Raw genomic sequence first — 17,357 nt, forward strand, 5'->3', positions numbered from 1 at the left:
ACAATAGGATACTTTTCAACAATAAAAAGGAACTATTGATACATGCAGCAACATAGATGAATCTCAAATGTGTTATGCTACAAGAAAGAACCAGTCTTGAAAGACCCCATGCTATACTATTTCATTCATTTGACATTTTGGGAAAGGCAAAATCATAGGGACAGAAGTTAGATTAGTAGTTGCCAGGGACTGGGCTGTGGAAGGGATTAGCCATATTGGATAACAAAGGAAGTTTTGGGGGTGATGGAAATATTCCATAGCTTGACTGTAGCAGTGGTTACATGGATGTGGGTGTTTGTCACAATTCATAGAAATGTACATTTAGAAAGGGTAAATTTATTGTAAGTAAATCATACCTCAATAAATCTAACAAAAAAAGTTAATGGGATAAAGTGTAGATTAAAAAACAAAAGTAGATTGTCAACTCAGTGTAATGAATAGGACTTATTTAGAGCTTGATTTTTCTATTCAAGTAAGTAGAGACAATAGGGATATTAAACACTGGATATTTGATGGCATTAAGGAATTACTACTTATAGTAATGAATTAAGATACTGTAGCTATATAAAGAGGAGTCTTTATCTTAGAAATATATACTTAAATTTTTATGGATATTACTGGAATTTGCTTCAAAGAAATCCTGCAGTGGGAGAGAGTAGATAAAAACATGTGGATGAAGTAAGATTGGCTATAAATTGGTAATTATTGAATCTGGATGATGAGTACATGAGGGTTCATTTTACTGTTTTCTCTACATTCTAAAATATGTTTGAGAATTTTCCACAATAAAATTTAAATAATTGAAGCTTAGTTCTACAAACGTATGTTTAATGAATTGATTTAAACAGTACTGAAAGAATATTCTGCAATGACTAATGTTACTCTGTCAAGGCTGTGTCCCTGAAATAGCTCCCACTATGGGAACAGTAGGCAGAGCTCATATTCTGAGAATAGGGGAGGGGGGTGGGGGGATGAGGAGCCTACAGTTGCCTGAGTCCAGCTCGAGGGTCAAATGACAGTCACATCCTCTTGATTACCTCCTTCAACACTTGTCAGTTTTAAAAGTCAGCTATTAAAAATAACTTAATTCTGTTATTCAGTTATCTGCCTTATTTAGCATTGTTAAACACAAATTACATGTTTTGGAAATAAGTTAGGACTACTTTATGTTATTTTATTATTAATATTATTATATATTAGAATTTAGTATACATAGTTAATTTTAAAGTAAGTAATGCAACTTTTTAAAGCTAATGCAATGAATAATAGTAAAGGTAGTTGACATTAATGATTTAAATAACATATTTTTTCATCAGTTGAGATATTCATGTAAGTTTTTTTTTTTTTTTATTTAATTCCAGTTGTGTTGCTTGATACAACAACTGTGCTGGGAGAGCTAGGATGGAAAACATATCCATTAAATGGGGTAAGTTTAATTATGTTTTTAAAACTTTCATCCTTACTAGGTTTTAGAATTTGTTATAATAGTTAAAGGAACAGTGAATTTTGGCTCTAGTTACCATGAATTTTAGCACATAACTAAAATCTCTTAGAAAAGATTAAAATACAATTAGAATTGGTAACCAATGAGAATGATGTATAAAAATATTTGCTTTTCTTTAAATTATCATTATTCTTTAATACAGTGTTTATATAATATTAGACTGTCTCCCCTATAAATATTTTTTTCATAGAAAAAAATTCTATGTATAAGAGGTTTTTGTATATAGGTTTATTAAATTTGGTAACCTCAGTGAGTATTTGTCCATAAACAAACTTTAGATTGTTATAAAAGAAGTGGATTTTACAGATATTAACAATTTATTTTTTATTAAAACATATGAGTGTAACAAACCAGTGTATGTTTTTGAACTTGACCAAAAGAAACATTATGATTAGGTTTTGTTACCTGAGAGTAGTTGCTTTTGAAAGGCATGTGTAATTTAAAGATGTGTAATTTACAAACTAATTTTTCAAGTCCTGATATCACTTTAGCTGTGGTTATAATGGACTTTTTATGTGGTTTAATATATTTTGCACATTTTCACATTGCAATGTGTTTCTACTTCTTTTTTAATTTTCACTCTTATGTGGATCCTGACAAACTTATAGAAGACCATGGGGTAGGGGAAGGAAAAAAAAAAAGTTAGAGAGGGAGGGAGCCAAACCATAGGAGACTCTTAAAAACTGAGAATAAACTGAGGGTTGATGGGGGGGTGGGAGGAAGGGGAAAGTGGGTGATGGGCATTGAGGAGGGCACCCGTTGGGTTGAGCACTGGGTGTTGTATGAAAACCAATTTGACAATAAATTCCATATTAAAAAATTGTTTCAAGTAAAAATAAAAGGATGGTTTGTGAAGCTTTTTACATAGATTTTGCCGAATTAAGGAAAATTTATAGTAACGGAGGTAGTCAACAGTTATTCAGGTGTACTTGGGTTAGCTTTTCTTCCTTTTTTTATAAATTGTATTTTTCTCATTCATCAGATTCTTAGTTGATACTTTTATATTGTTTTTTTTTTCCATTACATCTGCAAATTTAAATTTGAAAGGAGAAGTTGACTGAAAAATGTTTTCTTTTTAGAATCATTCAAATATTGCTGTTTGAATTTGACTTTTTATATAAATAGTCATTAAATGTGTATTTTCAAGTATACATTTCTGTAAAGAGTTAACTTTTCTGTCTGTTCAGCAGGCTTTTTGTTTCCTTAGATTTGTTTGCTTTACAGACTGATTTTATTTTTTTGAAATTTTCCTTTTATTTTCATAGAGCTCTCATCAAACCATTCCTGAAAATATATCTTTGAAACTATATTTGTACATTCATCATCTTATTTTTAGTAAACATCAATATTTATTGATTGTATTAAACATGTTAAATTTATTAGTTACTTTCAAGGAATGAATGATTTTTTTTTCTAAAATATCCCTCCAAGATATATACATATCTGTGTTCTCAGTGTACAAAGTAATTTATAAGAACGTATAAATCCTTAAAAAGTTTATAAGAATTATTTTTCCATTGTTAAAAAAAAATGACAAAAAGTTTAGTGATTATATTATCACTCACCTCATGGAGTCATAGCCAAAGAATCCTGTGAGGAACAGCAGTTACACCCCTGCTGTCGTGATTGTATTTGTCTTGATCAGGCTGTTTCAAAACAAACTGGTAATGAGGAGACACAGGGACTTAGTGAGTTACAAGTAAACTTACTGTAAAGAACTATTGTTCTTACAATGATCTTGTCATAGGTGTTATGAAAGTGAGATTTTTTTTCTACTATATCTAGTTTATTAGTTTCGAAGAGAAAGGGCAGAATTGTCTGAAAAGTAATGCTTACTCCATAGTTTTCTATTTGCAGACACTGCACTAAGAATTTTACATTTTATTTCCATAGTAGCCTTATGAGGTATATCTGAGTTCTGGTTCCCAGTTGGAGAAACCTCTTCTTAAAGAGAGTAAGGAACAAAAAATACCAACAAGTTATAGGCTAAATCGTGACTGATGGGATTTATTTCAAAATAAATTATTTCTACTAAAGCCTATATCTTTATCATGGCATTGGTAACAGAGAGGAGCATTGGAAACTTCATGAAAGGCCGATTAATTATGTTGGTATTTGCATAATTGATTCAGATTTCTTTTCTCCCCTTGCCAAACATAGTAGTTGACTGAGATGAACATTTTGGACACCAGCCATGGATTTGCAGGAGGAAAGAGAGAAAGGAGAGGAAGGAGACAACAGTAGAAAATATGTATGATAGAATAAGGTGGAAAAGGGAGAAATGGTTAACATTTATCAGGCATTTACCATATGCTAGGCTTTGTTCAAAGAAGTTTATTCACATGAGTCCTAGAAATCAAGAATCATTTTACCCTATTGAAACATACGGAAATTGAGACTCAGGTACATTAAATAACCTTTACAAGGTCACAGAGCTAGGAATTAGTGCAGTGAAAATTCTAAGCCAAACAGATCCTAATTTTTAACACATATATGTGCTTCTTATTTCCTTTAAGATTCTACCTTGTAAATATAAAGACCAGTGACCAATATGTATAAACTACAGAGGGAAAGGTAACACAAGGATTCAGGCATTAACACATAAATTGAATACTCAATTGCCTTGGAATGTCACTGTTGGGATGATCTATATTACTTTTAGATTATCCCTCAAATAATAATGCATATATGGAAAGTGAAAGCAGTAGGAATAATTGAAAATGAGAGTATATGGACATAGTTTATAATAGGTGCATGAATTAGAGGAAACAGGTTAATCAAGGGATACAATAAAATGGATAGATGACTTAAGTAAGTTTTAAAGAAAATATATAGCTTCAATTTCTCTTTTAATGAAGGGTGTATATTACTGACAAGAATGGAGTTTACTTAATGCTCTTGATAGGTAAAAACAAGTAAGGAAATAATCAAGAAGGATGAAGAACTTTGAAAAAGGCTACTAAAGATGGCAAGAGTGAAAATCATTTATTTTTTTCAACGTTTTTTTTTTTTTTTTTTTTATTTATTTTTTGGCACAGAGAGAGACAGAGCATGAACGGGGGAGGGGCAGAGAGAGAGGGAGACACAGAATCGGAAACAGGCTCCAGGCTCTGAGCCATCAGCCCAGAGCCTGACGCGGGGCTCGAACTCACGGACCGCGAGATCGTGACCTGGCTGAAGTCGGACGCTTAGCCGACTGCGCCACCCAGGCGCCCCTTTTTTCTTTTTTTTTTTTTTTTTCAACGTTTTTTTTTTTTTTTTTTATTTATTTTTTGGCACAGAGAGAGACAGAGCATGAACGGGGGAGGGGCAGAGAGAGAGGGAGACACAGAATCGGAAAGGAGTGAAAATCATTTAGACATCAGTAATAGTCAAATAATTAAAAGCCTATAGAAACCGTTAATCAATTTATAACATTTAAACTACCATTTATATCTGTATATTAAAATTATATCTATTTGAAATTGTATGACTTTTTTTCAGGTTGTCACATTTATTGAGCCATGCTAATATGAATGGTCATTTTAACTAAAACTGACTTTTTTCACTAAACTTGACTACTTAAGTTGATTTTACAAATGTGCCACAGGTAGAAAAGACAGCTAGATGTTAAATTGGGTAATTTTATGATATCAAGTATAATTGGTATTTCTCTAAATGAAGTATTTTCTAGGAATAACATTTTAATTGATCATTTTTTTCTTTTTTTTAAATGTTTATTTATATTTGAGAGAGAGAGAGAGAGAGACAAAGTGTGAGCGGGGAAAGGGGCAGAGAGAGTGAGACACAGAATCCAAAGCAGGCTCCGGGCTCTGAGCTGTCAGTATAGAGCCCAACATGGGCCTCGAACCCATGAATTGTGAGATGATGATCTGAGTTGGATGTTTAACCAACTGAGCCACCCAGGATCCCAGATAAATTTTTTTTTCTATAAAGACTTGAACTAAGAGACATTTTTGAAATTATATACTATTTATATAAAATAATGTGATTTAATAAGTTATTTAATAGTTTTTTTTTCTTTTTACTTAGAATAGCCATCCCACCAGTAGTATCATGCTAATGTGGTTACAGGAATAGACATTTGCAATGTTGTAAACACAACCATTACTGGTTATTTGAGTAGTAGGTAAGCACCTCTGGTTACAGAATGTGGAAGATAGGTGACTGAATAGTCTTGAGCAAATGACCTTTAGGCTTGCAAAAATGAAAAAAAAAATGTATATATTTGCTGAAATGCTTGCTTGTCAACTCACTTGTACTAACATCTAAAATATGTGGTGTCCAGGATTCAATTTAAATTTTTTTAAATGTTTATTTATTTTTGAGAGAGAGAGAGACAGAGCATGAGCAGGGGAGGGACAGAGAGAGATGGAGACACAGAATCCGCAGCAGACTCCTGGTTCTGAGCTGTCAGCCCAGAGCCCAACTTGGGGCTCGAACCCCCAAGCCGTGAGATCATGACCTGAACTGAAGTCGGATACTTAACAAGCTGAGCCACCCAGGCGCCCCCAGAATTCAATTTAACAAACTTTTCATTTTATGCTCTTTGTGCCAAGTACCCTATTAGGGTGCTTAAAAGTATGCTTACATAACTTGCGGAGTCTTGGAGTATAGAGCTAATTCTGCACAATTATAAGGCCAAAGAGTGTCTTCAGGTAGTTTTGAGTAATGGTTTCTGAAAAAATAATAAAAGGAGGGATTAATTCTGGTCAGAAAAAATGGTAGTAGGATGTGACATCAGCTCTTTCTTATAAACTGTGAAGGAATCACATATGGGCTGGATGAGAGGGTGGAAAGCATCTGTTAGGCAAAAAGAATAACTTGAGGAAAGGCACAGAATTCTCAAATGTGTGTGCATTATGTTATAGGAATGTTGAGAATAATTTGTGTGGTTGGGTGAAGGGTTTTGTGGGAAAGGAGACTGTGATGATAGGCTAACCATATTGTGGAAAACTTAGAATTTCAGTTTCTTAACTCATTTAGATAGCGTATGTCTCACCCCCAGTAAATAGAAGTAAAAGTAAAAATGTTCTGGATTCAGTTAAGCAAACAAACAAAAATTCATAAAGCTTTCTTTTGTTTTAGATAATAACATAGACCCTTGGAAATGAAAGGTAAGCACCTTAGAAAATCGTTAGGAAAGGATGTTCAAAATATAGACAATATGACATTATTGATATATTGAGAACAGAGTACAATTGAATAGTTACACTTGTATATATGCTGGAGCTTGGTTTTAGAAAAGAATGAATACATCAAAGATTTTGGTAACCAGTGGTTGTAATTCTTAACACTATGCTCTCAGTGCCTAATGTCAAAATTTTATGTCTACATAATTTAAAAATCTTAAGAACTTTATCCTGTAAGTGTCCCTTCCATCCTTAATCTGTCAGTGTATTACACTAACATAGTGAAATGATGATGATATAACAAAGTAGTTAATAGTGCTATGGTAATCAATGAAAGAATGCTGCATATAAATTTTTACATAACATATGGAAGTTATTAGTGAATAGTGGAGATTTTTTTTTCATAAATATTAAGTACAGGGCATATGCCCTTGATTTTCCTTTTGCTGTAAATCACTAATAACTAACTAGTTAATACTAAATCTTACCCAGTGCAAAAATGAAAGACCCATTTTAATTTTGAAAATCTTCTGGGAAGGAGATAGTCTTTAAGAAGTCATGTTATTGTAATGCTAATGAGAAAAAAGGAAACATGAAGGATACTGTTCATGCAATAACTTTGTACAAAAGAAGAAATTAAAAAATATATATCTCTTGAGTTCTCATAATCTGAAAAAGAGTTAAAGAAAATCACATAAATTTTCTTGAAATACTCGTGGTTTACTCCTTTCAATTGATAGTTTTATTTATTGATAGTTTATTTATTACAGTTTGGTTTTGGCCAATATAGAACATTGTAGATGAAATAGAAAAATACAGTAAGACCTGTAGTTGAATGTGACATTCAAAATCCGTAATACTCATTACAGATCAGGTTCCATTCAATACTTCCCAGCAGTGGGTATATCACAGTGGGGCATCCTGGCTCAATATTAATTCTGACTAATAAAAAGTAACTGGTACTCACCAGAAAAGTAAAAGACTTTTCATAATATAGAAAAGAAATTTCATGATTAAAGACATACTGTTTCCTGTGAGCTTTATTAATTATATTTGATACTACTTAAAATGTAATAGCTATGTGGTTTTTAATTTTGATACTGTAATTGCAAAGATAAATGACTTGTTTGGGTAGCCACATACTGATTATTAACAGTACTTATACCTGAATAAATCCTGATAGTTGAAAGGTAACATTTCATAATAATAATTCCATAAGGTATTATTTGATTTATATTCAATATTACACATACTTAATGTTGGGGTGCCTGCATGGCTCAGTTGGTTAAGTGTCTGACTCTTGATTTTGGCCCAGGTCATGATCTGTGAGATTGAGCCCTGCATCGGGCTCTGCGTGTACAGCCTGGAGTGGGCTTGGGATTCTCTCTCTCCCTGTCTCTCTGCCTCTTGTCTGTGCTCGTTCTCTCTCTCTCTCTCTCCCTCCCTCCCTCCCTCCCTCCCTCCCTCCCTCCCTCCCTCAAAATACGTAAACATTTAAAAAGTACTTATTGTTGATGGAAAGAACTTGATTTTTAAGTTTTTTAATGTTTATTTACTTTTTAGAGAGAGAGAGAGAGTGAATTGGGATGGGCAGAGACAGAGGGAGAAACAGAATTGGGTGCAGGCTCTAGGCTCTGAGCTGTCTGCACAGAGCCTGATGCAGGGCTGGAACTCACAAACCACGAGATCATGACCTGAGCTGAAGTCAGATGCTTAACTGACTGAGCCACCCAGAGGCCCTGAAACAACTTGATTTTTAATCACCCCATCAACTCACCCAGAAGATTTTAACTATTTATTTTTATTCATAGTAATAATTTTAGCAAGAAAATGAAAGTTTTGATTTTCCCAGTTTTTTTCTCCCACTCTTCTGTTTTGGCTACTTGTAAAACATAGTAGATCAGATCTTTGTTACAGAGTTGTAGTGGACATAGGTATAGGCACACCAATACTCAAAATCAAACTTCTTTTCAACAGTGAAGTACACTGTAACAAAAAGAAGAAACTGAATGCTAGTAGAAAAAAATTGCTATTGGATATTAAGTTGTATTTTATATTAGTTATGACAATTAGAGGTTAGAAAACTTTGTTTCTGAGATGTCAAATATTAATTTCAAATACCATATATGTATTTTTTGCACATTGTGACTTAGATGATCTTTAGGGTTTGAATAATCCAAGATGATACAAGATATGTGATCTTATCTGTTAAATATAGTGAATTACTATTAGGAAATTTATTCTGAAGCAATTAGGAAAATAGTGATTCAGGTCATTCATGTCTAAATAAAAGCTATAAGTGAACATAGTAATTCCATTACTATAATAATTTTTATAATGGCAAAATGATTTTTGTAATAAAAGAGTCTTCTATTACAATTAAACTGTTTGGAAAGGCACTGTATTCCATATATCAGAGCCTGTTTTAAGGCCAACCAGGAAACATAAAATCCATGGAAGGTAGAATTTCCTTGAAGAGAACACAGGAATATGAATTACCCCAGCTACAGGCCCTCTTTTAGCAACTTGTGCTTGGGTAAATGACCTCCCCTGCATGTGGGCAATGCGAGGAAACAGGTGAATAAATATGCATAGCTTATTAGAGTCCATAAATTTCCAAATATTTAATATCTGAGCCACTGTGATATTTTTTGTTTTTTTTCTAAGTTTTTATTTAAATTACAGTTCATTTACATACAGTGTAATATTAGTTTCAAGTGTAGAATTTAGCGATTCATCACTTACATACACACCCAATGCTCATCATACCAAGTACCCTCATTAATAGTCATCACCCATTTAACCCATGCCCCTGCCCACTTCCCCTCCAGCAACCCTCAGTTTGTTCTCTGTAGTTAAGTCTTTTTTCTTGTTTGCCTTTCTTTTTTCCCCGCTATGTTCATCTGTTTTGTTGCTTAAATTCCACATATAAGTGAAAACATATGGCATTTGTCTGTCCCTGACTGAGTTATGTTGCTTAGCATAATAGTCTCTGGCTCCATCCACATTACTACAAAAATGACAAGATTTCATTCTTTTTTTATGTCTGAGTAATACTCTACTGTGTGTGTGCGTGTGTGTGTGTGTGTGTGTGTGTGTGTGTGTGTGTGTATACATACCACAACTTCTTTATCCATTCATCAGTTGTTGGACATTTGGGCTCTTTCCATAATTGGACTACCGTTCATAATGCTGAGCAACTGTGATTTGTGGCACTTTTCTGTGAACTATATCAGACTATTCCTTCCTATATAGTAGCATCCTCTCCAAAATAAGTAAATATGTGAATTGCTTTCTTAGTTTTTACCAGTTGAAAGAACATGTATTGAGTAGTGATGAAACTAATTCTATGGTGAGGAAGAGAAGTAAGAGTAAAGCAGATAGTAATGATTTGGGAAATCAGATGTGAAGTATTTACTGATCTGTGAATATATAATTAGCTTCATATTCTCTGGGCAGCTGAAAATAAGTATGTATGCAATTCATTTTTCCAGTATCTCTGCGGTTTTTTATTGTATATTCTTGTTGGTGTCTTCCCATAAGCATGCATATATATATTATGTATATATATTATATATATATATATAATGGTATGGGTCACTTTAAGCCAGTTACCTTTGATTTATATAACATAATCTTTCCTTTATTCTCTTTATTTTTTACACTATTACTTAGAAAGCTTTAACTTCCAGTCTCCTAGTTCCAACAGAAGTTTACAGTTGTTCTTTTAAAATAATTCCCATATTATATAATTTAAACTCAGTTTATAAACTGTTTCATTTAGGAGCCCCTGGTGGCTCAGTCAGTTAAGCATCCGACTCTTGATTTCAGCTAAGGTCATGGTCTTATGGTTCGATTTGTGCTCATGTTGGACTCTGTTCTGAGCACAGAGCCTGCTTGGGATTCTTTCCCTTTCTGTCTGTCTTCCTACCTGCATGCACACACATACAAGTTATCTCTCTCTCTCTCTCTCTCTCTCCCTCTCTCTCTCTCTCTCAAAATAAATAAATAAACTTTAAAAAACCCATTTCATTTATAAACAAAAGAGTCTACATCTAAATCCAAAGCAAGCACATACAAATGCTAAATTCTCTTATGAACTCCAAGGGATTATTAGTAAAATACTTAACAACTAGATGAAATATAATCGGCTAGATATTCTTATAATCTTGTTTGCATTTTAAGTGATTGACTCATTCCTAAGCCCCACCTCCAATCTCCAAATCCTGTTGTTCTACCTCCTTGAAGCTCTTTCAGATCATTCTCTATCATTACCGCATCAATTTGGTTCCTCATCACCTCCTCCACATCAGCATGGTTATGTTTTAAATTATCCTCTTGCTCTGGATTTTTCTCCAGCCCCTTCCACCAACCTTTCAAACCCATCCTTTATCCTGTGGCCAGACTAATCTGAAAACTGAAGATCAAATCTTGTTCCTGTTTAATCCCTATTCCCCTTATCTACCATTTGCCCCATGACCCACAGCTGCTTCTCACTTTTCACCTTCTGATGTTCTCTGCCCTTTAGCCATGCCCATTTTCCAGATTTTTTTTAAAAGAGACTTTTGTAGTTTCTTCTATGTAACTTTCTGTTACTTTCGTGTAAGACTATGCTATTGAGTTTATATGGAACGTTCTCTTGTCAACCCTTATCTTCTCTGGCTTTTTTCCTGTTGGTATTTTAAAGCAAAGAAGATTTTCCATCTTTTCTGTGTAGACTTATTACTGCAGAAAGTTGAATTTTAGGAAACTCCTTTTTTTGGGATACCCAAAACTCAATACATATCATAGCATTTATTTCACAAAATTTAAATGTCTGCCTCCTACCAGATTGTGAACTCTCAAAGAAATGGATTGCATGTGTCACCTGTATCAATTAGGCAGTATAGTGACTGACCTTTGACATGTTCAGTAAAAGTTGGTTGAATAGCTACATAGATATACAAGTAGCAAATTATTTTACATAAGTTATTGGTTAAGATATCTTAGATAAGATATTGGTATTACAACTCTCACTGGAGCTGGAACAGTTTGATATTACCTTTGGGCTGAATCAGCTATGAAGAAAAGACTAAATGCTTGTAATAATTGAACTGAGTTCTTATTTAGCATTGGTCTTGAGTATAGGCAGAATGGTTTATATATTTATTCTCATTTTTGTATTTTAGGCAATCCAATCCATTTTCTCATCATGAATTTTTTTTTACATTAAAAGTAAGTTGAAAGGTGGGTGGGAAAGATACTTACCTATGAAATAAAGACTATAAAAGAGCTTAAAAGGTATTTAAGCAACCCCAGTCAAGGCATAATACACTTTCAAAGAATTAATGACTGGTTTAGAACAGTTGATGATCTGAATCACATCTGGGAAGTATTAACCCCAGATGGATATTAATCCTGCACTTTGTTATTAAAGAGGAAGATAAAAAATAGAACATACGGATTTTTAATGGTTGATAGATGGACTGCAAATTTTAGAAAATTTATGTTAACCAGTCAAGCTTCAAAAAGCATAGGTCAGCATTAAATGTTAAATAGGTTTTTGTAATCTGTATTCCGTGCAATTAGTATTTTGAACTAATGTATCATAGTAAGCAAAATAGGTGTTTAATGTGGTTTAACTTTGTTTTATCTTAGGAAAGCAAAACCTGTTGTGCCCATAAATGTAATACTTGACTTAGTCTTCATCTCTCCCATAATTAGGTAGCAATAAATATCAAAATATTTCAACATAATTTAAAAAGTCTTTCAAATGAAAGCATGAAACTAGGATTTAAAAATATACACACACATACACACACACACACATTTTATCCTTTGAATGTTAGTTCATTCTATAGACCACATTTGGAGAGGTAAAATTAAATCTGTATTGTTGATTTAGATTGCTCAATTTAATAATTTTATTCATTTAATCAAATTATATGCTTTCCTTAAATGCAGTACTTTCTGATGCACATTAAAAGGGATTTCTTCATGGTTCCTAATGAGAATTGCTCTCAGAAATACCCACATTTTAGGTCTTACAGTAAAGAAGTAGGTACAGAAAACATACAATAGTTATTTTTTATTCTTTCTATTTATGAACACTGGACTAGTTGTTTGGATTAATGGTTTGCCTGGAATAGTCCTGGTTTATTTTTGTTGTCCTAGAATAATTATTGTGTCCTATTCATTTTTGTTTGGTTGTTTGTTTGTTTTGTTTGGTTGGATCCTTGTTTGGTTGGTAAATTGTATTGCTAGTGTTCAGGTAATGTTAATTATATTACAGATAAACCCCAAATATATAATTCAAGCACAAAAGAATATTATTCTCCCTATGTAAGAGTCTAAAGTGAGTATTCTTTAGTTGTTGTCATGAGTTCCTCCTTCTCTTCTCCATGGAGAGGATAGTCCTTTTTAAAAGTTCAGAAGTGGCACATAGTATATTCCCTCATATTTCATTGGCTACAACCCGTTCACATTATTATACCCAACTACAGAGGAAGAGAAAGTATAAGTTAATCTGGGAAGAAGAGAAAATGGATTTTAGTTGAATGGAGTGAACTACTAGTTGTCATGTAATATCCATTCTCCTTTTTCTCTCTCATTAATAGAACCTTTTAAGGCAGCAGTGTGTCTGACTAAGGAAACTGAAGTGTCTAAGTGTATTTTGCAGCCAGTTGTGGCCAAAACATTATGTTTTAGCCAATGAGATGTAAATGGAGATGTTTTGTGTAGGATGGCTGCTTAAAATGAGCTCTATCAACTAGAGGTCAAATCTTTTTAATAGATACATCCCCTTTTGCTATCTAGAATGCAGATATGATATGTAGAGTTTTACAGCCATCTTGAGCCTCACTCAAGCTGAACTTGAGGATGAGATCACATGCCAGGATGTTGCCTATTATACAACCATTAAACTTGTATTTACATTGTAGACTTAAATAACATTGGAATGTTGTCTTATATAATACTGAGTGAAATAAAGAAAAAAAATTTGGTCTTTATTTTAAACTGTTAGTGCTAGAACAAAAAAAAACATGAAAGGAAATAAAAACACTAAGAATATGTTTCTCTAGGTCTTGAGAATATGGGTGATTTGGTTTTTCTGTTCTTATTATATGTTTTTTGAAAATTCTCTATAATAGGTGTACCTTTCTTTTATTATTAAAAAAGAAAACATGTAATAAATATATATTTATTTATGCTTCAACTTAATTAATGTGTAATTTTATCAATAGTGTGATTTAATATTGATATTTTCCCAACAATCATAAAATGACTTCGTTACCTCTGTAATCCAGAGTTGATATATAAAATCAACATATGTTATATGTATGTAGGAAAATACCTTAATTTTGTTATATGCTTCCTGAGCTTAGAAAGAGGAAGACTAAGAATCTGGTTTCATTACATCTCTAAGAGATGTTACCTATTAATTTATATAAAAAATAAGAAAGACCGCCTTGATGCAAATGATTGACATTGTGATTCAGAGAGAAAAAAGAATTGTCAGTGTTTATTCAACAGTCATTAATTTATCTTTTTTTATCCATCTATCCACCCATTTAGCAACTATTTATTATAAGCTGTATTGTTGGCTATAAGACTAAAATAATAATGAAAATTTGGTCCTTGTTATGGAAGCAGATAGACATTAATGAAATAATCATATAATATGGTAAGTGTAAAACTCAAAATGTGATAAGTATAAGTTTTATGAAGGAGAGATGCCACTGGACTTTATAATAAGGAACTTAATCTGATCAGAAAAATCAGAAAACACTTTCCTAAGGGACAGTGGAGAGGAGACAGAGGGTAAGCATATGCTGGCAGGAGAAAAGAAGGAAAGAAAGTACTTCTCAGAAAGTGGAAACAGAATTTGCAAGGCATATGAGACTAAATTAATGAAGGTCCTTGTGGGTAGAGATCAGAAAGAGAGAAAGAGTGAGAGAAGGAGGGAGGAAAGGAAGGATACAGGTAAAGCAAAAAGAAGCAAAGAGTAAGTCAAGCAAGAAGAGAAAGAAGGTAAAAGAGGCTAGGAGCATTATTAACAAACAAGGCCTTGTCGGCCATAGCAAGGTATGTAATCTAATTATCTTATCTCAATGTAAATTTATTGGAGTGTCGGAAGCAGACTTATATTTTGAAGATATCACTTTGTTGAATGTGGGCAGAGTAGTTAGAAAGCTTCAAATCAGGGACAGGGACTTAACAGGCTAGTTTTAGGGTCGTAATATTGTGCATATGGCTGCTAAAGCTATTGTGATCTAATGCCATTAAATATTATCATATGTATTCTGGCTATGATTTGTCTGTCTAGATATATAAAGGTTTGTATCAGTCCAGTAATGGTTTATCCCTTACATGATATTCAATGATGCTTTCCAGTAGCTTTTTAAGATTTGATATCTCTAAGCACCGAATCAATTATAATCGTTTACTAGAGAGTAGGAATAAAATATGAATGATAAAAAACATAAAGTTAACCTTCACAAATATTGTCTACCTTGTTATTAATTGATCCTTAGTATCATTAATTTCTAGTACACAGATTAGTTTAAGGGAACTGAATAAATTGATTTATTATTTTTGAGTGTGTATTAATATTATTACAGAAAAACATACTTCATAAAACTTCACTTACAGGGCACTTAATATGTTATTAATGTTGTGCTTTATTTTATTATGAGGTATTATCTACCCTTGGGTTTAAGGCTTTGTAAGACTATGTTTTTATCATTTCAGTGAAAATCTAAAATGCAGATAAAACTTTCCTTGGATGAAAACTATAAATATTGTGCTTAAAGTGTCCTATTCATAATTCCTTATTTCATTAATGATCCATTTCTAGTGTTAGCTTTTGTAAAAGAAATGGGGGTAAAAATCAATGAGTATAATAATGGATACAAGGTCAATATATAAAAATTACTTTTGGGGCTCCTGGGTGGCTCAGTCAGTTGGGCCTCTGATTCCGGCTCAGGTCATCATCTTGCACTCTGTGAGTTTGAGCCCCACGTTGTCGGGCTCTGTGCTGACAGCTCAGAGCCTGGAGCCTGTTTTGGATTCTCTGTCTCCTTCTCTCTCTGCCCCTCCACCTCTCATGCCTCTCTGTCTCTGTCTCTCTCTCAAAAATAAATAAACAATAAAAAATTACTTTTATTTCTGTATACTATCATCAAAAAATAAATATTTTAAAGTATCATTTTTAATAACATCAAAAACTACAGATATTCAGAAATAAATCCGAAAAATTATATGCAGGGACACTTTGCATTTGAAACCACAAATAGTCTTTAAAGAAAACAAAGACGTACAGAAATGGAAAGTATATATGTTCATGGAGTGGACAAAACACTATTACGTATTAGTGGATTCTCTCAAAATGCCTTATAGACTTAATGAATTCTATCAAAATAGATACTTCATCTAGTTTTTGTTTTTTTCCTTTAAAAAAACTGAGGTGAAATTGACATAAAATTAACCATCTTAAAGTGAATTATTCAGTGTAACCACCACAGTATTGTGGAACTATCACTTCTACCTAGCTCCAAAACATTTTCATCCTCCTAAAAGGAAGCCCCATATTCATTAAACAGTTCCTCCCTGTGCTTCCTTTCCCTCAGCATCTGGCAATAAGCAATCTGCTTTCTATCTCTATGGATTTACCTATTTTGGATACTTCATATAAATGGAATCATACCATGTGTGACCCTTTGTGTCTAGCCGCTTTAATTTAGTGTAATGTTTCTGAGTTTCATTCATGAGCTTCATCTATGCAGCATGTACCAGTACTTCATTTCTTGTTATGGCTGAATAATATTTCTTGTATGTGTATGCTACAGTTTGTTTATTCATTCGTCCCCTGATGGACATTTAAGCTGTTTCTCCCTTTTAGTTATTGTTATTAGTTCTGCTATGCATATACATGTATATGAATACCTGTTTTCAATTATGTAGGGTGTATACTTAGCAATGGAATTTTATGTTTAACTTTTTGTGGAACTCCCAAACTGTTTTCCACACTGGGTGAACCATTTTGCATTCTCATATGTGATATTAGAAGGGTTCTAGTTCCTCCGTCTCCTCATCAGCTCCTGTTATTTTCCATTTAGTTTTGTGTGTGTGTTTATGTGAAAATTGATAAGCCAATTCTAAATTTTTTTACAAAATCAAAGAATAACCAAGGAAATCTGGATAATAAAACAAAATATTGAGACATTTATAGCATAAAACATCTAAACTGATTATAATGTGTAGTAATTAATGCAGTATGATATTGGTGCAAGTATAGACAAATTGACTAATAGAACAGACTAGAAAATTTAAAAATAGACACCATATATTAGGTTACCTGATTTGTAATCAGGTGACATTGCAGTAATATGTTTTCAAAAAATGTTCTGGGGTCAATTGAATAACTATATGGGAAAAATGTATCTTGACCCTTCACATAATACATAAAAAATGGATTGGAGTTCTAGATGTGAAAGATAAAATTATAAAGCTTTCCAAAGAAAATACTTATAAGTTTCAAATGGGAAAATATTTATTAAACATGACCCCAAATTTAATGAACAAACACAAAAATGTAAATTGATCTATATTAAGACCTTTTGTTATTGAAAGAAACCATCAAAAATAGGAAAGGACAACTTAGATTGGAAGAAGGTATCTGCAGTACAGCCACCAGACAAAGGATTCATCTGCAGAATATATATTAAAAAAAAACTTCTTAC

At 32.8% G+C, this 17,357-nt stretch overlaps 1 protein-coding gene across 2 annotated transcripts in view; it reads left to right on the forward strand.

The window, feature by feature from the left end:
- The window catches only part of EPHA6 (EPH receptor A6), an 867,849-nt gene that overhangs the window by 66,626 nt on the left and 783,866 nt on the right, over window positions 1-17,357 (forward strand). For both annotated transcript variants that reach the window (XM_042998967.1, XM_042998968.1), the window contains exon 2: window positions 1,362-1,426. In XM_042998967.1, the coding sequence (XP_042854901.1) occupies window positions 1,362-1,426 (65 nt within the window). The remainder of the gene's footprint in view (window positions 1-1,361; window positions 1,427-17,357) is intronic.

The sequence above is a fragment of the Panthera tigris genome, chromosome C2 (genome assembly GCF_018350195.1).
Source record: "Panthera tigris isolate Pti1 chromosome C2, P.tigris_Pti1_mat1.1, whole genome shotgun sequence".
In the NCBI taxonomy this organism is placed as follows: domain Eukaryota; kingdom Metazoa; phylum Chordata; class Mammalia; order Carnivora; family Felidae; genus Panthera; species Panthera tigris.